Below are 23707 nucleotides of genomic sequence, written 5' to 3'. Positions count from 1 at the left end.
TTGTGTTGATTGAATCATGTTTAAATAGGGCAAGTGTCTCCCGGGCGACTTCAGCAAACAACCTTTTGTCTGAAGAGTCGCTTTTTCTGCTCTCGCTCAATAGATTGAAGGCTGCATCCAGTCTTTTTAGGCTCTCACGTTGTTCTACATAGGAGCGATCGCAGGTTTTTTCTATTTGAATTAGTTTGGAGTTCATCATTGCCACAACGGTGGTTAGGTCCTTCGTGGCCTCATGTATATTTTCATAAAGTTTCATGAAAGGCGCCAATGAGATTGACGAGGAAGCCATAAAAAGGGCTTGCAGATCAGTCGAAGATGACGCTACTGGTATATCTGCCATTGTTGTTTTATCCTGGAACTCCAATAAATTGTCGGAGTGGGGCTCATTATCGCGACGTATTTTCGGAAAAGGTCGTTCCATTAATGAGGAATCCATAGAGGCGTTATGAAAGGAATGCTCGTTACACTCTGGCTCTTCAATGACCCCATTCTCTTTCCTAATAAGATTGGCATGTCTTTTTTGAGAGGTCAGGTGAATGTCAGATATCTCGAGCCTCGAGACCCCATTTGGCGGATAGTCAAAAGACTTTTGACGTTTATAGCAAACTTCTGGCCATATGTCACACGATGCCCCTGACAATTGACTGTTATTTCGTTTTGCCGCTGATTTGGCTTTTTTGTCAGAAGGCGACCTCGGATCTTTGGCTATCTTAGATGCGCACACTTTATTCAAGAGCACTAAATTTTGCAGCACTTTATTCACCATCCCCAAAGAATCTCTTCTTGTGATATTGCTAGAGTTACTAGGATTCAGCTCCGACTCACTCGGGTTGCCATTATTCAAGCAACAGTCATCCCCCTGCATGCCTGACTTTAGAATAATTCGTTGGAAACTTAGGTCATGCGAGATTGGTATGAATTCCAAGTTACTTGTCACACTCGTTGGAGAGCTTGCAGAGAACACTGCATTTAAGTCATTACCCATGAGTGCTGCATCCTCACATGGGAGGCTTGAAAAAGAACACTTGTTCAAGCATACTGCTGCATTTATGAGCCCAACAGAGTTCGACTCATTAGGCAAAGCCGGTTCGTGTCCTGGAGAATGGTCGCCACCAGGGGGAGCTCCACTCTCTTTCCGGCAAACGGAGGCCGCCTCGCGTTCAATGACGCTCTGGCGGCGCCGATTCGGGCACGGACTCACTCCTCCTCCCGCCCCCTCCGAGTCGATCGCGTCGGAAGCTCTGGGCGGACGTCTCTCAACGGCGTCCGCAGCCGAGACATGAGTTCCGCCTCTGCTCGGCGGGGCCCCATCAACGCCAACACTCCCAGCGCAGGGACACTGTAACTCCGGCGAGGCACCGGTCCCGGCGGCCACAGCAAACAAACGCAAGGGACCACGGCCGTCAGACACAGCGCCGCCTCCCGCGGCACTCTCCATTGAGTGAGTATAATTATGCACTTCTTGCACAGACACGGCTTCATACATATCGCTCATAGGTTCAAATACAGTATCGCAGAGAGTGTGGGTGTGTGTGGTATTCCCCCAAGGGGTTTCAGTAGCATGTTCATGAAGTACAATGGCGTTATCGTCAGTTATCTCTGATGAACACGTGTGATAGCGACTTACTTTCTGGGTGCAGACTGGCCGTAGCACATTAGAATCAACTGGTAAGGTCGCACCTTCCCGACGCCTCTGTGCCCGTGTCCTCGCTACAGGAGACAGGGCAGATGCCATTTCCACTGCCCGCCACACAGCTAAACAGCTCTGAATCCTCAGCCCTTTCCACCTCAGGGCTTCACGCCACAAGGGTCACAGAGGCGGCCTTATGTAGTCAGCTGGGTGGTCAGCTGACCGACAGGATGATTTAAAGGCACACGCACCTCTACCCACTGCTATGGGCTTTGTAAAGTTGAAAAGAAAGTCTTCTAAAGATGGTTGGAAAGTCTCAGCTCTCACTCCTTTTCACTCGCCACAGCTAAACAGCTCTGAATCCTCAGCCCTTTCCACCTCAGGGCTTATTTTGAATTACAAGCAATAGTTAAGAAACTGTTTTTGGAGAGGAACTGTCTAGCAGCATTTACAACCTTGGTGGCATAGGCTGCTGATGATGCAATGGAGTTCACTTGGGAGGACATGGTAAAGGAGGCGTCAAGGTGCACCGTTAGGGTTTGTACTGATGCTGAGACGGGGACTGAGATGTTGTCAATCTGGAAGGCAGTGTATTTTTCATTTAGATTTTTCAGAGCTCTTGGTGGTCCAATGAGAAAGATTTCAGTTTTGTCACCATTTAGATATAGGTGGTTTGCTGCCATCCATGACGGCATAAGTATTGTTGAAGGTATTTGAGTTGTCTGCATAAATGCCTGTGAGAGTGAGCAAGATTTGGGTGTCGTCGGTATAGTTAGTGTAGGCTATGCCGCAGGAGTCCAAGATATTGAAGAAGGGCCTAGTGAAGATGTTGTCGAGGGTCGGGGATATGCCTGACCCTTGTGGTACTCCACATGGGATGGGAGAAGGTGAGGCACTGGCGTTCTCTGAGAATACCCTCATGACTCTTCCTTTCAGAAAGGGCACGATCCAGACAGTAGCCATGGGGGAGAAATTGGCTGAGGTATTGAGGTGGGGTATAAGATTTTATGGTTGACCAGGTGAAATACAGCAGATTGATCGAGGAGGAGGAGAAGTGATTTGATATTTTATTTATAGCGCGCCTTTACACAAGTGTTTCAAGGTGCTGATTTATCCTCATCCAGGATCTTGTCCAGCTGATTTATTAGGTCAGGAAAGGCAGATTCAGTGCCATTCCTCGGAAGCCAGATTGCTGCATTCCTAGGATGTGACTAATTTCAAGGAAATGCTGCACTTGTAGGTAAGCTGCCCTATCGAGGACTTTTAGTAAGAAGGGGACAGTTGTGATTGGCCTGTGATTGATAGGAATAGCAGGGTCTAGAGATGTTTTATTAGGAGGGGGAGGACCCATGATTCCTTTAGACTGGAAGGCACTGTGCTTGATGAGAAGCAGGTGTTCATGAATGCAGTGATGAATGAAGCTAGGATTTCTGCAAAGTCTTTGATGAGGGGTGCTTGACAAATTTCTCCTTTACATTTTTATGGTTTTAGACATTTGATTATTCTTAGAACTTATGTCTGTGATATCTCTTTGAAGAGAAACTGGGGGGTGGAGGGGTTAGGGCAGTTGGGCAGGGGGATTTAGAAATGTTTTGTTCAGGGTGTGGATTTTATTGAACATTTCCAGTTGGATGTTGGAGCACAAGGTTTCATCCTTGGTAATGGTGGGGGGAGGTGAGGATGGAGTTTCTAATTACCTGAAGATGGTAAAGATCTCTCTAGAGTCTGATTTGGCATGTTATATTCTGGCATTGAAGGAGTTGTATTTTGCTGATATTATTGCTGATTTGTATTGTTTAGCGATTTTGAAGTCATCTTTCAAGGGGATGGTGGGATTTCTAGTCCACATTAGTTCTGACTGGCATTTTTGTTCCGTGGTACTAGGGGGTCAGTTGTGAACCACGAGTTGGAATGTCTGCTGGGGTTAGCTTTGCAAGGAACGAGGGGGCAATGGTGTTCACAGCATTGGATAGGGTAGAGGTGTACATGTCCACTAGTGACTTGGGGTCGGTAGTGAATGGGAGTTTAAGTCATGTAGTGTCCAGCCAAGGCATGATATTTTCTTTTGTGAGCTTCCGTGAGCTGCGCTTTCCTGCTGGAGGTAATGGAGAAACAGTAATTTTAGATTTTCTAGGCTGGGGGATGGAGAAGTAGATAATGTGGTGGTCAGACCACGGACAGGGGTATCGGTGCTGGTTGAGACTTGACAGTTGTGGTCGGCAATCCAGTCCAGTGTGTGGCCCTTCACATGGGTAGGATTGGTGATGCAGTGTTTGAAGCCAAGGGTTTCAAGGACGTTAGACAATAATGTGGACTGAGGGTCATTGGGGTCATGAAGGCCTAAGCTAAGATCTCCCAAGAGGATGTTTTTAGGAGGTTTTGATGTTATCCTCGAGGATGTGGAGGAGGTTTTCCTGAAAATTAAGTGTGGGTCCAGAAGGCCGGTAATCAAGGTGGATAGCAATGGTGCAAGTGGGTGAGGGTGAGATTTGGATTGATAGCAGGTCTGCGTTGCCACTGATGAAGATCTTCAACTGTCTAATACGGAGGGAGTCTCTAGCCACAAAACTTGACAACAACCAAACTCCTTCACGTGCTATCACAAATAATTTGGAATTATACCCACTACCAAAACCCCTACAACAACTTAATTTATATGAGAGCATCATAATTCAAACAGTGCACCCATTTCAAGCAATAATACGCCTTCAACCAAAAACAGCTAAATTATCTCCCTCTGAATTGGCAAAAGGCATTCGTGGAAAAGTAGTTTATTTGCCATTAGATTTAAAAGAACATGTGCATACTCTAGGAGTGCAACGTCCAATGCAGCAATCTTTAATTATCTTAGTAAATGGAGTACCTACAAAAGACAAAAAAATATGGGAACAGCTGGTAAATTTACATAAAGTTAGACATGTCTTGCAATATCTTAAAGAGAATAATGAATATTACAAAGAAATTAATATTGACGAAAACTTGAAGGATACAACTGAAATAATTCAAGAAACACAAGAAGCTGGTCAATTTGAGCTCCTAGATCCTGCTACAATATGAAATACTTTAGGCCATTACACAATTCATCCTTTGCACTCTAATGACACCATAGAAGATGCACTGGAAACATACCAAATGCGTCAAACAAAAGGATCACCAATCAACATATGGGAAAAAAGTATAGAAGCACGTGCTTTTCCTCTACTCTTTCCTACTGGCAAATGAGGAAGGTACGATGATAGACCTATTCAAATATCAGCTTCAGAATACCGCTCATTACGGATGTATTCTGAAGATCCCAGATTTAGCCAAAATGTGGAATACATATTCCACCTACTCTTTGAAAGTGAACTAGCGACTTTATGTTATGGAGTTGCACACATATTAAAATCAGGATCACACTTTCAAAATATGACAGCTACACAATTATTACAAAAAGTGCAACAAAAGGATGAGATTTTACAATCAAATATTACAAATCTATTAGCAAATATGCGTGGTACTAAAGAGTACTGGTTTCGACGTCATGGAGATGTACGTTGTATGATCAGAAACCTTGGGCCACCGACTTGGTTTGTTACACTAAGTTGTGCAGAATATGCATGGGAAGATTTACATGATTTCCTACGCATATCAAACAAAAACAAAACAAACATAGATATACTAACACCTGGAGAACTTTGTTCTTTGGATCCTGTTAATGTTTCAAGATATTTTCACCATTGCTTCATTGCTATGCTACATTTTATTTGTAATAAAACTGTTCCTCCCCTTGGAGAAGTGCAACACTTCTTTTGGAGAAAAGAATACCAAGCCAGAGGAGCACCACATATCCACATGCTTTTATGGATTAAATATGCTCCTAAATTTGGTCAAGACAGTGATGCCACTGTTTTACAGTTTATTGAAAAATATGTCACTTGTGAAATTCCATCAGAAGCCACAAATAGTGATCTTCATGCACAAATTTTACAATTTCAAAGATACAAATGTGGAAAATATTGTCGTCGCAAATACAAAAACAAAGGGGAATACTACACCAAATGCCGATTTGGTTTCCCTAGACCAGTTACAAATACAGGTCAAGTGAACAACCTCATGTCTTCAGTTAGACATAGTGTTAAAGGTAAGTCACCTAAAAATACATATTACATAAAAAGAAAAGAAGAAGAAAAATATATCAATGATTATAATGCAATCATTGCCCACTTATGGAATGCAAACATAGATGTGCAGTACATTGCAGACAATTCTACTGCAGTTGCACGATATGTCACAGCATACTTAACTAAAGCAGAAAAGACAGAGCTCCAAGACCTCTGGAATGACCTGTCATCAGATAAAACAGTATCTCAGAAATTATACAGCTTGGGCATAAAAATGCTCACCCATAGAGAATGTGGATCATATGAAGCAGCTGATCGTTTAACTGGTACTGCATTGTATGGTAAATCTGAAAATATAGTATGGCTAAATCTTGGTCCAGCTAAATCTAGAAAAAGAGTTCTAAAATCATATGAAGATATAGAAACAATAGCCAAACATGATCCCAACAGCCAAGACATTTTAAAATTTTTTTTTATTGAACACATACTACCCAAACAGAAGTAATACTTTGGAAAACATGTGTCTATACCACATAGCCCAAAACTACACATACAAAAATAATATGAAACCTGAGGAAAAAAAAGGTAAATATAGAGTGACAAACTGCGAAGGCAGCTGAGTTAAACTCACTAAACCAAATTTAATTAATCATATCAAATTGTCATTAAAGACTCCTCAACATAAAGAAGTATATTACATGTCCCTGCTACAACTCTTCAAACCATGGAGAAAAGAAGAACAATTACTAGATAACTATGACTCATATGAGGATGCTTTCAAAGCAAATGAAAGCACTATAACTGATGTAAACTTTACACAGTACAAAACAATGTTGCACAATGAACAGCAACACGAAGAAGAACTCCAAGCCCAACTAGATAAGGACACTCCTGACAGTAGTCAACCTTCTGTAACAGGAAGCCAAGAACCACTGGGAGAACCACTAATAATAAATGAGGCAGAATTAGCTATGATAGAAGTAGAAAACACCATGTGTCAGTATGAAGATAAGGAAGACTTAACTATACTACAATCAAAACTAAACAATGAGCAAAGAAGCATTTTTCAAGAAGTAACAAAACAAATTGCACATGGTGCAAAACATGAAAATAAAGAATGTTCCAGCCATAATTATAAACCTATACTACTGTACGTCAGTGGTGAAGCTGGTTCTGGCAAAACATTCCTAATCAAAATCATTAGTAAGTTCCTTCAACAATTGACAAACAACAAACTGTCAGCTGTTGTCACTGCCCCCACAGGTTTAGCTGCCTACAACATAGGTGGTGTTACATTACACCGATTACTACTATTACCAGTAGAACACCAGAATAAATTAGACTATTACAAACTTTCTGCAGAAGCTGCAATGGAATTACGCAGAGTATTGAAACAAATGAAAATGCTTCTAATAGATGAAGTGAGCATGGTCTCCAACCTGATATTAGCTTTGATGCACCTCAGATTACAAGAAGTACTCAAAACAGACTATGAAGAGCTCTTTGCAGGAAAACACATTATTGTTTTTGGAGATCTGCTTCAATTAACACCAGCAAAAGGTGAACCTATTTTTAAAACATTAGGACACAAACTCTGCCGTAAAACTGTTGGCAGCATTGGAAATGTCAACCTTTGGCAACATTTCCAATACAGAGAATTAACAGAAAACATGCGGCAATCTGCAGATCTCACTTATGCCAACATTTTAAAAAGTATCAGAGTTGGTATACTTTCTAAAGAAGCAGAAGCAATATTGAAAACCCGGCACATTAATGCACTTTATGGTGATAATGCATGTGCTACAGATGTTATGGAACAATTAGCCCACAAAAATGCCAATTGTATGGCCTTAATGCCAACTCTTGCAAGCTGTTTCAAATTCAATGAAATCATGCTAAGTAAAGAAATGCAACCAATCATGGAAATTAGCGCCACAGATAAACTAGATGTACATGGTATGACACTACCCATTTGTGTCCAAGCCACAACAAGACTAAATAGTTTAGAAAAATCAATCTCAAACACAGCAGGCTTCGAAAAGATATTAAAATTATCCTTAAATTGCAGAGTAATGCTTAAACGTAACCTTGACGTGGACCAAGGACTTGTTAATGGAGCACTGGGTACAGTTGTTGGCTTTCAAACATACCCACGCGACAACAAAATTCAGTTTGTCAATATACTCTTTGACAAACTTTCAGAAGTAAAAAGGATAGGACGCTCAACAGCTAGATTCCTTCTTTTCAAAGATATGTATGAACGCAGAGAACAATTTTCTCTTACTCTTGCATACGCAGTCACGATTCATAAATCACAAGGTCTTACCCTAGACAAAGCAATGATAGATATTGGTAACACAGTCTTTAAAGAAGGCATGAGCTATGCGGCACTATCGCGCTTACGTACACTTGACGGTCTATTTCTAATCAACTTTGATGCAAGTAAAATAAACGCTGATATTCCTTGCATTTTAGAATACAATAGACTTCGCTCACTATACACCCCCCACCTAAACACATATTCTGTTCCACAAAAAGTAAAACGTTATAAAAGAAAAATAAATCAAACAGAAATGCAACAGGATGTCACTGCAAATCCTCCAAAGAGAATAAAAGAAACTAATACTTCATCAAGTACCACAAGCAAAAAAGAATCAATTAGGGAAAGTAAACCAGGTACTTCTTTAAAGAAGGAAGACAAACTCCAAAAAAGCAGTTAGATACAGAACTACCTGGACCATTTAAATTCTCAAATATAGTTGATGTAAGTTGCTACGCAAATGTAGCAATGAATATTCTATTTCAATTACGACCAATTGTTGACAACCTTTACTTACACAGTACAGACCCATTGTGTTTGCAAATGTTATTACTTCACAGAAATGCAGCAAACAATCCTTACAACACGTATAGTGTTTATGGAATAAGACAACAATTGGACTACTGTGCTGGAATGGTGAAATTCACTATAAACTCACAGGAAGATCCACAGGAATCTCTAATGTACTTACTACAAGTACTGGAAAACAAAAACATACCTATAAATGAAATCTTTCAGATTTCATACATGTGGAAACATACATGCACTCTCTGCAACAATGTGACACAAGAGGAAATCCCCAATGAACGCTTCATATATATGTCAATACCAAATTGTGAATCCATTCCATTTCATTGTCTTGTACAAAATGCAAACCATGGTAGATTATGCTCTACCTGCAATTCAGATAATCGCTCCACGTTAGTAATACAAACACATAGTAAATACATAATACTAATGCTTCTACGTTACAATGAAGATGGTACCAAAAACAAATGCAAGCTGACTGGATTCACACATGGTCAAATATCACTTGGTAAGAAAACCTTCACAACAATAGGTATAATCTACCACACAGGAGCTACAACCAATTCAGGGCACTACACTGCATATATAAAAAAGAAATGTGGATGGTTTGAATGTAATGATAGTACCATTACTCTAAAGCAGATATTACAAGGAAATCTTACAAACGCTTATTTGATGTTCTTAAAACCAAAATTTGATAACTAAACTGTATTTAAACCCCAAGTAAACTTGTGTTAAAAAAATATAAACTGTTAGAATACTCCAAAAGCTATCTAACTGCTCAAAGATTCTACAACAACTAATCAGATAAATGAATACCACTAAATTAGACCAAAAATACACAGTTAGAATACGCCAATTGGTATCTAACTGTCCCAAAATTTAACAATATCCAAATAGATAAATCAATACCACTAAAATATATCAAAAAAATAGACAGTTAGAATACGCCAATTGGTATCTAACTGTTCCAAAATTTTATAATATCAAAACAAATAAATAATATGTTACTGTTCCAAAAAAATGCAACAAGCCAAAGTATAAAGCATTAGCCAGAAACAACAAGTGAACACTGAAAACAAACAAACAAATAAACTGTAGCATAACAGAAAAAGGGTTTTTTCTAATCCAACATGGATTTTTTTTTCTCCCACAGACCCAATGATTTTAGTAACAAATACAGAAACTGAGCAAATTGCACAGTACTAAATATGAGGGTCCAAAAAAAAAAAGTATGTTGATTATACAATGTAATAAGACATTACAAAATACTAATACTAACATGCTATTTTCTTTTATCACAGAAATTAACAAGAAATACATGTACTCCGGTTACTAGACCAAACAGTAAGTATACAATAATAAGAACCATAGCAGCATATCACATCCATAGTATCTAATACCTTTGTTCCTTATACATTTGTTTTTCACCCAAAGTTATAAGCAAATATGAATGTGATATGCTGCGGTGGTTGTTGCCAGGGCATAGAGTCTTGGGTGCATGGCCAAATGGCGAGTGTTCTTAGAACACTTTCAACTTGACAACGAACAATAGGGACTACGCCTTCAGGACACCCCCTACGAACATTCCAGACACCGCGAGTGTTCTTAAAAACGTCTTCAGAACACGCCCATTTTGTTTATTTGCGAACATTTCAGGACACCGCAAGTGTTCTTAGAACACATTCAACTTGACAGAGAACAATACGGACAGCGTCCTCAGGACACCCCCTACGAACATTCCCCGGACACCGCGAGTGTTCTTAGAAGCGTCTTCAGAACACCACCATCTTGTTTATTTGCGAACATTTCAGGACACCGCAAGTGTTCTTAGAACACTTTCAACTTGACAACGAACAATACGGACAGTGTCCTCAGGACACCCCCATTTTGTTTATTTGCGAACATTTCAGGACACTGCGAGTGTTCTTAGAACACATTCAACTTGCCAGCGAACAATACGGACTACGCCTTCAGGACACCCCCTACAAACATTCCAGGACACCGCAAGTGTTCTTAGAAACGTCTTCAGAACACCCCCATTTTGTTTATTTGCGAACATTTCAGGACACCGCGAGTGTTCTTAGAACACATTCAACTTGACAGAGAACAATACGGACAGCGTCCTCAGGACACCCCCTACGAACATTCCCCGGACACCGCGAGTGTTCTTAGAAGCGTCTTCAGAACACCACCATCTTGTTTATTTGCGAACATTTCAGGACACCGCGAGTGTTCTTAGAACACTTTCAACTTGACAACAAACAATGCGGACAGTGTCCTCAGGACACCCCCATTTTGTTTATTTGCGAACATTTCAGGACACTGCGAGTGTTCTTAGAACGCATTCAAATTGCCAGCGAACAATACGGACTACGCCTTCAGGACACCCCCTACAAACAATCCAGGACACCGCGAGTGTTCTTAGAAACGTCTTCAGAACACCCCCATTTTGTTTATTTGCGAACACTTCAGGACACCGCGAGTGTTCTTAGAACACATTCAACTTGACAGAGAACAATACGGACAGCGTCCTCAGGACACCCCCTACGAACATTCCCCGGACACCGCGAGTGTTCTTAGAAGCGTCTTCCGAACACCACCATCTTGTTTATTTGCGAACATTTCAGGACACTGCGAGTGTTCTTAGAACACATTCAACTTGACAACGAACAATACGGACAGTGCCCTCAGAACACCCCCATTTCGTTTATTTGCGAACATTTCAGGACACCATGAGTGTTCTAAGAACACATTCAACTTGACAGAGAACAATACGAACAGCATCTTCAGGACACCCCCTACGAACATTTCAGAACAACGCGAGAGTTCTTAGAACACTTTCAACTTGACAACGAACAATACGGACAGCGTCCTCAGGACACCCCCATTTTGTTTATTTGCGAACATTTCAGGACACTGCGAGTGTTCTTAGAACAGTTTCAGTTTGCTTGCGAACAAAACGGACACATATTGAGTCCTCAGAACACCCCCCATTCAGTTTATTTAGAACATTTCAGAACACCTGTGATGTCCGCAGACAAATTGAACACAAAAAGAATGTCTAACACATAAAAAACACAACTTTCATCCTACTCATACACTCCCACCCTCCCCAAACACTCCTACACAGCAACACACTCTACTAAATACAAATTTTGAACAAATTTTCACCGCGCTGTCTGACCGCGAATCCAAGATGGCGGGCGCTACCAAAAATCTGACGCTCTTCACGCTCCACGCCGTCCAATCAGCGAACACGTTGCATGTCCGCGAACATCACGCAAGCCGATTGGCCAATCAGGACACTGTCCGCGGAGCGAACCGAACACAGATATCACTATTTCTTTTTACCTACTTTTTGGTCATTTTAAAAAAAACTACTGGACGGATGTTCACCAAATTTGCAAAAGCACGCTTTCGGAACGAAGCCGCTGCTCCTGGTCCAAATTTGGTGAAAATCCGTCCAGCGGTTTGGGCTGTAGACGCGAACACAATTTTTTTTCCATTCAGTTTATGGGGAAAAAAAAGTTTTGGGACCGCCCCCTATAACTTTGCCCCCCTGGACGAATCCTCAAAAAATTCAGAGTGACCCAAATACTTTTTTTGCAAAGTTTGGTGAGGATCCGTCCAGGGAGAGCGAAGTTATAAGCTGCCCAAAAAGTGCTCTTCCTATGGAAACAGCAACTTAACCATAACTACATGGCCACTTCCGTGGCCATGTAATATATATATATATATATATATATATATATATATTTCACAGGAAACATGCAATTCAAAGGATATAATGCTTACAATGCAAAATAATAACATTCACTGACATTTCCATTTAAATGAAATAACACACACTCCACCGTGCATGGCTCATAATATTGAATAAACCATCACAGATTACATCACCTTTGCCCATGCTCAGGATATAGGATCCCTTATTTCCTGTAACCATGTTGCTGGCCTACTGTTATGCCTGAAGTGGCAACTGGGAATCTCAGGCTGATATGTTCTCACTGTGCTTAGAGCACAGCATTTTACCATGCACTGGGGTAAATGACAGTTAAGCATGTCCTAAGCACAGTGACTCTCCCTCATGGTAGTTGGCAATTCCCCAGCCACAGTGACACTACCTGTCAACTTCTGTCCAGAGTTCATGTCAATCCACCAAAGAATTGCTGTACTACACTTTTTTAATATATTCTGTGTGGAAATGTCAATTCGTTTTTATTACCTGAGCTACAACTTTGCCCCACACTCTCCAGGAAGAAACCTGATGAATCTTCCAGCAGATAGTTTAATATGGCTATGATTTTGGGAAATTGTCTTTGGCTACAGATTGTGAAATTGAACTAGCATATATGATGTGGTACTTTCCCAAGCACCAGCAGACCCCCTTGTAGGGAACAGCTCACACATTGTGCATATTCTAATCCCTCAAAGCCCCTCCTTGATCTGGGAAGGACAGTCCTCATATTCTTGATGAATAATGTATGTTTTTGCCATAGTTCTATTATTTGTAGGGAACTCTCCCTGAGACCCTTAACTATCAAGGGACCAGAGAGACTGTACACTCGAGATTGCAGTGTTATTGGAAAATCAATTCTATCCCACCACCCAAAACCCCTTTATGTCACTACCAACTTACTGCCCGTTACCATCCTGCAGGCGCCACACCCCGTCACAACCTCTTTAGACCAATGTGTTGTACTGTTTGAAGAATCTGCACTCCCTTCACCTTCTTTTTTTTTTGCTGCCTGTACCATTGTGAAGAGCACCCTGTAGTGTTTCTGCATCACTCTAATATTGAAGTCCTGGTGCCGCATCAAAACCTGGTGAGTTGTGGCCATTGAGGGTACAGAAAAAAAGGGGGGTTTTCATTTTGGTCTGTGTGAGAAGAATTGGGACTTGTGGAGTACAGCATGGTAGACCTCTGGAAGAAACAAGCATGACTTCTGGCCCCTGCCCCGACCAATGCCTTATGAACATTTGGCAAAAGCCTTGCCCTGCCTTAATGGGCAAAGGTACCAGCAAGCCATGGTGCATTGCACCTAAGCATGCTATAGTACGGTTTGAGGCAACCCTCAGCCTGCCAACCAATATACTAAGGATAGTGAAATGGTTGACTGTAGTCCTCAAATTTCATGCAGCCCTTCCTCAGAAACAAAGGTTTTTGACTCCCATTGCCCTCAACAGGCAGCTCATGGAACTACCTAAAGTACCCAGCTGCCCCTTTCCTTCATCTGCCAACTCACAGAGGCTTTATTTAGTTCCTCAGGTGATACAATGTATCTATTTATGACACAACAAGAGAAAGATTGATAGAGAAAGAGAGACAGAGAGAGAGAAACAGAGTGAGATAGAAGGACAAGTTGTGATTGTGAGCTAGAGAAATGGGTCCAGTCTGCAAATGGGAATGAGTAGGAGTGCAGGGTTGCAGAATTGTTTGCCTTGTAGGGCTTACTCCCCCCTTCCCCTGACTAAATGAATCATCTCTAAGATATCCTACAACCTTACACTATAGACACAAACCCTCCACAGATGTCCGCCACAGACCTAGTCATTGATACATGAACACTAACTGAACCACAAATAAGCTCTCCCCTTCCTTCCTATCACACTCTCTCAAATCAGTGGCTTGCCAGACTCAAAGCACTGCTGTATATCTGATCTTGGACTCTTGCCTATGGGAAAGACATACTCCCAAGTTTGTCTGCTAAAGCCATCGAAAGCAGATTGGCACAAAGCATCCAGGTCCTTCTGACCTGCACCCCCTCAACACCACATATTATGCATGCACCTCTCTGTCTGCCCAACTAATAAACTCCTCTTCCCTGTACAAGAGACGACCACTTACATACCAACAAGATGCAAGCTGATCTGATTCTGGATATGTATAGCTCACCTTGCCATGTTTGCTGTGTTCCTTAAATTTAGCTTGCAATGTTTCTGCAAGCTCACAGAGTAGAGCACCATTGTCCAACTTGTCCATAAACGTTTCTGCTGTGATTTCCTTACCTGTAAAATAAGCACAAATAAGTGGAAATTATTTGTTGAACGTATTTAAAAGGTGGCAAACACCAAGCGGCAAAATGTTAAAAATGGCGTTGTGTGGGCATTCAAGAACCCGGCAACGAACCTGCTTACTTGTACTGTTCATAACATTCTCAACAACCAAAAAATTAGCCTAACTCACACGAGACAGACATATATGTGGCACGAAGTTGAAACGGTTTAGAATTTCAGTTGTAGAAATAAAACACAGAGAGTATACACAACATATGATAATGCAAATCAAAATTCTGACATCAAAATAGGTCAATTATGCTTTCTTGAAAATACATACGTATTTGTTAAACAGCAGAAGTTGGGAACTTTCCAAATGCAAACAAACTAAGTGAGTACCAGATACCTTCACCCATTACTTGAGTATCTATTGACAAACAGGAAGGATCCTGATGATCATTTGCAAATCAACTTTGAAATGTTTTACAACACTTTGAACTTGGTTGTAGATAGATCAACCAGATCTTTTAAAGATCTCATGTACTGTCGAATATGGCTGTAATGCCCCATATTAAGAATAAGTTCATGGACCGTGTTGTGTGAAGTCTCTAGACAAACTACATCACATTTAACAAAGAAAAGCAGAAGTAGATGTTAAAATACAACAGAGGAAATGCATGACAAGATTGCATGGGAGAGGTGAGCTTCCCAATGTAAATACCGAATGTATTTCCAGCACGTGTGGCTAGGGTGCTCTGTTTCTTTTTCACTCCGGAGTAACCTGTGGTTGATTAAAAGCACCATACAAAACCTACATCCTTGTCCTAGGTTTAAGATGAAGTATTTGACAAGGATAATTATTTGGTTCTACATGTTTTAAAATACTTTCTGTTGAAAGGCTGCAGATTTTGTTTGGTTGTGCACTTTCCGTCGACCCTAATTCAACAAGTTCTTTTTTATGCAGCGTTTCTCCCATAACCCCCTACTCTATTCAATGCCCCCACCCTCTAACACCCCCTATTCACAAACCCCACATACACCTATTCAAAAAGGTCAATTTGAAAACAGTGCTTCTCTAATAAATAAGTGTATTCATTGGTTAAATAATGTTAGGGGCTGTGTTTTGGTAGTTCGTAGTGACATCCTCACTGCCAAAAGGATACAAATTCAGTACGATTCGGACTTTGATTTGATTAAGTTAGGCTGTTCCACAACAATGGGTGCAAGGGCTTACATGCATTGGCATTTAGAACATCACCTGGGTGACTTTAGGATCCAATTTCCACAGTCCTTCATTTGTCAATGCCATATATACCATTGATCCAACGAGAATGGGTTTTGTAGCTGCCCTTAGCCAATGCAATGTAACCACTGATATCAAGCCATGTGATTTTCCTTAAACAATCAACCTCGTAATGAAGCCCCATGATACGTGCATCTTACTCAAAACTGCACAGATATAACACCTAACCGCGCAAAATGCTAAAATGGCTGGTGCCCTTGACCATACAGTGTATTTCATACACAACCGGGCATTTATAACACCTTATGTGCATAATGCCACCCTTGGCTTCAAAGTGCATTTTAACTTGATAACTCCATCCACAAAACTGTAATCACAAACTTGCAGGACACTGTACAGACCTTGAAAGTGAAAAGAACAGTGGTAAGAATGTGAGATAGGTGCTCCGGCCACAACCAGAAGTGAAAGGAACACCTTAGGTCACCAACAGAACCAGTAGGTCACCAACTCACAACACAAGCACTGATAATAAAAAAAAACATTAACAGAGGATACCATTCATCCCACACAGCGAGCTCCATACCAAAAGGTATACATGCATGTGCAGTGTAAAACTCACACGAAAGAAAAACCTCTAGCAGCTACAGATACACAACACTCACAGTCTATCTATCTAATTCATTTCTATATTACGCCACTCGCCTGAGGGTGCTCACAAGACAAGCAAAACAATGAAAACATGAAAAGTCTGCTGAAGAATGGAGAAGAAAAGGGCAGACAAATGATTTAGTCTATGGCCCTCATTACGATACCGGCACTAAACCATGCCGCTATTAGCACCATGGTTGGTGCCGGTATCGTAACATGTGCGCCATGGTGAAATGGGGAAATACCGCCCCTTCCAAGGTTGGCGGGGCGGTATTTCCCCATTTCCCCATGGACCTTCCCCATTCCCATTTTTGCCCCATAGGGCATAATAGGAATGGGGAAGGCGCTAATTACGGTACCGCAAATTGCAGTACCATAATTCGTACCAAGGTCCCTTTGCGGGTCCTTACTTTAACGGCTGGTCTACACCAGCCGTTAAGGTCGGGTCCTGCAAAGGGACCTCGTAATTAGCCGCTAAATGGTTAACAGCGCCGCAGCCTTTTATGGCGCCGTTAACCACTTAGCGCCGGGGTCGTAATGACCCCCTATATCTGTTACGCTCACCTGGTATCCACTAGGAACGCCACTCAGCTGGGTTACTTGCTGGTATGCTTATCAGCTTTACCCTGATGTGGTCTACAGGGAAGGTTCTGCCTTGTAGTAGAATTAGGCGTGCTCTCCGTCCTGCCTTCTTTGCAGGGGCGCGTTGTCTTTCATGGGCGAGTGCGGTCCAGTTACTTCACTGACGCTGGCCCGTTTGATATTGTTCAGGTAGGTCTTATTGCTGTTCTTTAGTTTTGTTGCTATCATGCATGCCTTTCTTTGTTTAAAATGTCTCTTTTTTCTCCCTTAGGTATGCAGAGCTTCAGCGCGGCGAACTGGCTTGGTTGAGCCCCGCTGGTAAATGATGGCGCATTAAGAGCGCTATGATGCGGTAAGTAAGCGCTATGCGCAGCACTGCAAAGTCTTGCCTTTGCTAACCTGTGTTTTCCTTCCTTGTAGGTCGCTGTGTTCTTCAGCGCGAGTGGAATGTCTGGAGTGGTGCCAGCCGAGAGGCGACCAGCCAGGTAAGCCTTTTGAGCAGTTCGTAATTTGTAAATGTCTCTACAGCTTTCTTTAATGCTGCCTCTATCTTCCTCTTTCAGGTCGTTCTGTCCGGGAGGCGTGCAGATTCGAGGAAGCTGTTCTCAGTAGCTGCGAGTTTTTAAAGATGAAGACTGCAGGTAAGATGCTGCTGCTAATGATGTTCCTTTTGTCTCCTTGCAGGTTCTGCTTCTCCGTGGTTCGAGGGAATAGCTGGACACAGTGAGCGTCATGTTGCAAGCTGCAAAGTAACACGAAGCATGTTTTGCAGTCAGGGTGTGGTTTATATAGCCCAGGTAAAGTAGTACCAGGGAAAGTAGTTCCAGGCCTGTCACACCCAAAACACTAGACCGCATAGCTTGGTTCTTAGGAACCAAGCTATGTGGATGCCTCCATGATGGCTGACAATACAATAAAGTAGTTCCCAAGCACATTGTTGTTCATGGTGTATGAGACTGGCGCCATAGGCACCAGGACTGGCCCCATGAGGGCTTTTGAAGAGGATGCTAGGCTCTAGAGGCCCGAGTCCTGACTCCACCTGGCCAATGGGTTTGCCAGAGGGGGTTTTGGGCGAGGGTCGTAACAATATATGTCTGTCAAACAAAAATGTCTTGAGTTGTTTATTAAATTTAGCAGTTGATGCACAATCCCTGAGGTCAGTGGGAAGGACATTCCACAGGGCTGGTGCCCAGGCATTAAAGTTTGCGTCCCCAATTTTTTTAAGGAGGACTTATGGTTGGTAAAGTCTGATAGTGTTATTAGAACGTGGGGTACATTTTAGCGGAATCTTATTGACTGTCGAAGAAAGACAAGTAGGGGCTTCAACAGAAATACACTTAAAGTCAGTTACCAGGCCTTTAAACTGAATTCTTTGATCCACTCGGAGCCAATGCATTTTCATCCAGGGACCGACGCTTTAAACCACAAATGACCCGTACTGCTCCGTTTTGTGTTACCTGCAATTTACTAATATTAGCTTGAGATGTGCCTACTAACAGGCTGTTGCAATAATCTAATTTTGTATTCACAATGGCAACAGTGATCAGGGCTACATTTGCCTCAGAAAGATAGGGGCAGATCTGCCACAGCAGGTGGACATAGTAGGAGCAAGAGGATTTAAGATAAGAAACATGTTTCTTAAAGGATAGATGGGAGTAAAAAAAAAAGAAAACTCACAATGTTTTAACAAATTCAAAGACTTGTGAGACAGAATGAACAACTAGAGAACTTCCCCAAAATTAGGGAAACCGTAAAACATGAATCAATTAAATGGCATAGAACACATCAATTTCTGCTATTTATTTCTTTTCCATGTTGTAAAACTTGGCAATTAACCTACATTGTACTACTGAAATACTGAATGCATTCCATTGCTTGTATTCACACATATGATGCAACTAGTACACACACATACATCAGGGTGACTAACATGAACTAGACTGGATCGCGTCCACACACATGATCCTTTACATTATATTATATTTTATAATAAATGTATATTTCATTTTTTCAAGTTTTTGAACTGTGCAATTTTTACGTATTGGATTCAACAATCTGTAGAGTACACAATTATGTCAGGAATGCAGCCTGCACTTAAACGATTTCTGAAGGTGGTTGGATATATAGGCCACCTGCATGCACACGTTTGCTCTCAATTTGTGTTAAATGTTGTGCCTTAGTTGCTATGTAAGTGCTTACAAAATAAATATAAATTGTTCTAGACAACATAAATACTGAAGTCAAGTAATATGTATTTGTGGTCAGGTTCTAAATAAATACATACAAATAAAACATTAAAAAAATACAAGAGGCAGTTATCAAATGTTTAGAAATAAAATCAAAATTGATTTTCCTTTAAAAAGGTTCATGAATGTGTAGAGATGCTGAACAGCACATACGTGAAACAAACATATCGTTGGTGACTGAAACTGTGCCCATGTTGAGATAAGGACCACTTCTAATCTAATTGTAGCAATCAACTAGGAGCTTTTCCATGTTCTGCCCACAAGTAAATTACACAATTTCCTTCAATCCTAACCTCAGCTATCATACTTTGTGTGCTGTTTTTTTTTCTCCATAGATATTAAGCAAAGGTTTCACTAATATAAATCTAATAAGGCCTAACCATATTTAAATCCCTTCCACACATTCCTATCTTATCTTCAAACTCATTTTGCTGGATTTGCCAATTTCTATTTTTAGCTAATCAAATCCCTCAAAAACAGGACTGTACATTTCTACATTTAGCACCATCTATGCAGCAAGTACATTTCTGAACTAATTTACAACAACGGTTTACAATTTTTGTCTTTGTCATGTTAATTGCTAGATTGTTAAGGTAACATACTAAAAAAGAGTGCTGGTTATGTGTTATGTTGGACTCTAAAGTTATTAAATACTTAAATACTTATTTGCACATTAGAAGGTCTCCAATAACCTGGATACTATGGGCTACCTTGACACACTCAGCAGAATTCCCATCCATAACCAACTGCGCTTTCTGCAGTCAACAGCAAAATAGATGTGCTGGCTCTTTGGAGCACCATTACATCAAAACTGCGTTTTGCAGCGACAAAAGGATTGCTGCACCATCTTGCCAAACACATATTGGGCGAGTTGGAACAGGGAGCACACCAAGAAAGGTGCCAGGGGGTGTTCTTGTGTGCACAAAAAGAAGTGAATTGAAAAACAGCGCTGCTCTGCTGTTTGCTAAAAATCTCTGAAAAAGGATGCTGCCCTGACACTATTTGCAACTGTTCATCATCACACTACTTTTATCAGTGTGACCCTGCAATGCCCATCCATAGTCACATTGTGCTTCAGCAGAAGAGAGCATTATCCCTGAATGACAGGCTGTGTCAGCCAAATATGAGAAATCAAAAGTAGCTCACTTTCAGCCGTGCAGGAAAACGTTTCACTTTTGAGTTACAAAATATCAAAAATCAATGCTTCAAAGAAACCCTGGCTTTTTGGGCCTATGTCAATTTCAGTGGATCTGTATCTTAAACAGATTGCTGCAAAAGAGAAACTAACCGGGGCTGCAGAATAAAATGGGACATTCAGATGGAACCTTTTGAAAGGAACATGCCATCAGGCTTCACCACATGTTTAAATGTACTTTTGCAAATAAGAAAAATACCTGTTTTAAAAGTGTATGTTGGATAAGGTCCAGCCCTTGCCTAGCAATGTAAAGGGTTTTTTGCTGGGAACATATATGGGATATTTTATTTAACAGGCTTGCTTCTGATTCAGAACAAAAATCAAATAAAATAAGAAATAAAGGCATGGGCTCCCTTCTGAAAACTAACCAAACAGTTTTTCTGCCGTGGCTTAAGGGACATTTGGCTGACCACAGGAGTGGCCTAACCCCCAAAATAAGGAGCCACATTAGATTCTAGGACACAAGACTGCTAATTGCTACCTTGGAAAACTTTGAATGGTCCAAAAGCACTAAACAGCCCAGGCTCATCAGACCTTTGTCTTGGCTGAGGCCTCTTACAATAGGGATTCTGGGACACTGACATGTGAAATAGGAAATCACACGTCCCTGCAACTTCTACTGGGAGCTTCGAAGCCAACTCAAGAGCAGCCTTGTATGCTATGCCCTTATATGGTGAACAATGCTGACCATTTTGGCTTTAAAGACTATTTTAATAATAAACTTTTAACACTTTTATCTTTGTGACAGGACTTCGCAGGAATGTAAAAAGTTAACAGTTTAAGTATAATTTTGTGGTTTTTAATTTAAGATGTGGTAGCCTTCACTGCCATATTGGGAACAGAAATGGCAGAGAATTGGACAGTCTGAGGAAAGTGTACCTGATGCCACTGTGAAATTCAATACTTACATGCCTTATGATAATCTATACCCATGTATAAAGTTAAAGAATTTTAATTCGAATATTTATCACTGAAAATTGTGAAAAACTATTAGACAGGTTAAACAAAGTCCTACAGACATGAGGGTGGTACTGCCATGCTCTGCATAACATATGTAATCTGCCTATGTAATTTGTTGAAATGCCACCATTATACAAATGTGCAATTTATGTTAAGATTGATTTTTGGCGAAAAGGACTGTGGGAAGGCTTTGTACATCATAAAGTACAACCCCATAAACTAACCCCATGAACTGAGTCACCAAATAGAGGAGGCAACCAACATTGGATGGCCTATACAGGTCTTGTGGGTAGGCCTAGCTCAGTTCTGCCCAAGAATAAACTTGTGATGTCACCCACTTTCATATACAGGGTGGGAGCTCACAATGCCAGGACACACACTCTTCTGAATTTTCCAGTGCCTGCGTATCCAGATATTCCACCTTCACTCTGCAAGATTCCAGACCCCACTGCCAGAAAATTGATAGTTGACCCAGGTCTTCCTATCCAGGGAGAACCATCCTTCAGCACTAAAACCCATCACAAAATCCCGCTAACTTCAGGTTGAAAAGGGGAAAAGTGGCTGAGCCCGCTTTGGGATTCTCCACTGCCTCCTGCTTGCACTGCTTACCCACTCCATCCAGCTGAGGCGTCGCTGTGCCATGACCAGACCTTTGCCTAGCTGTTTTTTGCCAGGAGAGCCCGCTATACGGTGACCAGAACCTTTTCAGTACAGAATTCGGTTGGCTGTCCCAAATTGCAAACTCCAGCACTAATTGTGAGTATTTCCCCATCCCAGAACAACACATAGCATACCCCATCTTGACCCCTTTGTCTTTGCCCTATTTTCTGAGTAATCCTATCCATACCCTGATAACTTGTCTAAACTGTTCTAATTCTCTGTGCACCCTGTCCTTGTTTTTCTAGTGGTAGCACCATTCTTTCATTCACCCTATCCTGTAATTCCTTAGCAATATTTTGATTAAATAAATGAATTTTCCCAAAAGAAAAGGAGTACACTACATGAAGGGTTACAACTGCAGCATAACTTTTATATTCATGGGTGATTTTCCTCTTTTCTAGCCATTAAATCTTGTGTAAGTTAAGCTTTTCCTTTCCTTCCAAACCAATTTTTGTTTTTAATTGCTTTATTTTCCGAAAACCGAACCTCTTTCCACCTTGAAAATCTCATTCAATTCTTCAGCTTTAGCCATCCTTTCACTTATATATTGTCCCTGTGATGTGCCGCTATCCCTCAGCCCAAAAACCGCATTCCAATTCAGAGTATTCCACCCATTTTTCTTAAAACACTTTTTTGACATTTAAAACTCCAAACTAGAAAAAATGCAACTTTTCCATGTTTGATTTGACTGCACTGTGTTTTCAATTTCAACCTGCTTTGTGAACTGTATGCCTTTGGTGATACCTTAACATATAGTAGCTAGTGATATGACATCCCTGAGACTGTGATAAAACATATGTACATCATTATTTAATTACACATATAATTAGTTATTTGTTATCCGAGTGTCATTTTAGGCCATTGCAAAGGGTTTAAAATAGTTTTCTGCCTCTTATTTTGTGAGGCAAGGTCGGATTATGTTTCTATTTGCTGCCACATATTTGTGACTACCTGCTGCTTCTTTCTATCCACTCAGAATTAGATTGATTGGGGGTTGAGGGAACATTTCAAGGGGAGATCGTAACTCTGGTGGTACTATCTATCCTAAATGAAAAAGTGTTTCTATTCATTTGTGTTTTGGATATGTTCTTGTAGAAGGTTACCCAAGTGTATTTCAGTGGTTTTCATTGTAATTATCACCCCATTGGTGATTGCTGCCCAATATAAAAATTGTGTGATTCTCTTTGAAATTAAAATAAATAAATATTGTCTTACCACCCATCGGCCTGGTTTCATGGTCCATTGTGACCCAGGGTATTTGTAAAAGGGGGTTTGAGATTGGGCGGGTATCGGCTCAATTCGAATTTGTTGAAATGAAAGAAAAAGCATTCTAATCACATGCTACATCTAAGGCTGAGGGCAAAGGTCCTGGTCATGTGTGTGACACCCGGTTAGATCTTTCACAATACTTATATTTCTTTACACAATATAACGCGCTTTAGGTGGTCGCACAACCCTGGGTTTCAGGGAGTTACATAAGAAGAAAGGTTATGGAAGGAGTCCATGTGGTTCGGGTAAATGGTTAAGAACATAATGTTTTGGAACATATTTAGAAAAAGAAGCTGCCCTCTTTTGATGAATAATGTTTCTGG

At 41.0% G+C, this 23707-nt stretch overlaps 1 protein-coding gene across 3 annotated transcripts in view; it reads right to left on the bottom strand.

The window, feature by feature from the left end:
• Nucleotides 1-23707, bottom strand: part of GAS2 (growth arrest specific 2) — a 1136685-nt gene that overhangs the window by 763283 nt on the left and 349695 nt on the right. For all 3 annotated transcript variants that reach the window (XM_069623497.1, XM_069623495.1, XM_069623496.1), the window contains exon 3: nucleotides 14481-14593. In XM_069623497.1, the coding sequence (XP_069479598.1) occupies nucleotides 14481-14593 (113 nt within the window). The remainder of the gene's footprint in view (nucleotides 1-14480; nucleotides 14594-23707) is intronic.

This window comes from Ambystoma mexicanum, chromosome 11, assembly GCF_040938575.1.
Source record: "Ambystoma mexicanum isolate Mex_15411 chromosome 11, UKY_AmexF1_1, whole genome shotgun sequence".
In the NCBI taxonomy this organism is placed as follows: Eukaryota; Metazoa; Chordata; class Amphibia; order Caudata; family Ambystomatidae; genus Ambystoma; species Ambystoma mexicanum.
This window is presented reverse-complemented; position numbering and strand designations above follow the sequence as displayed.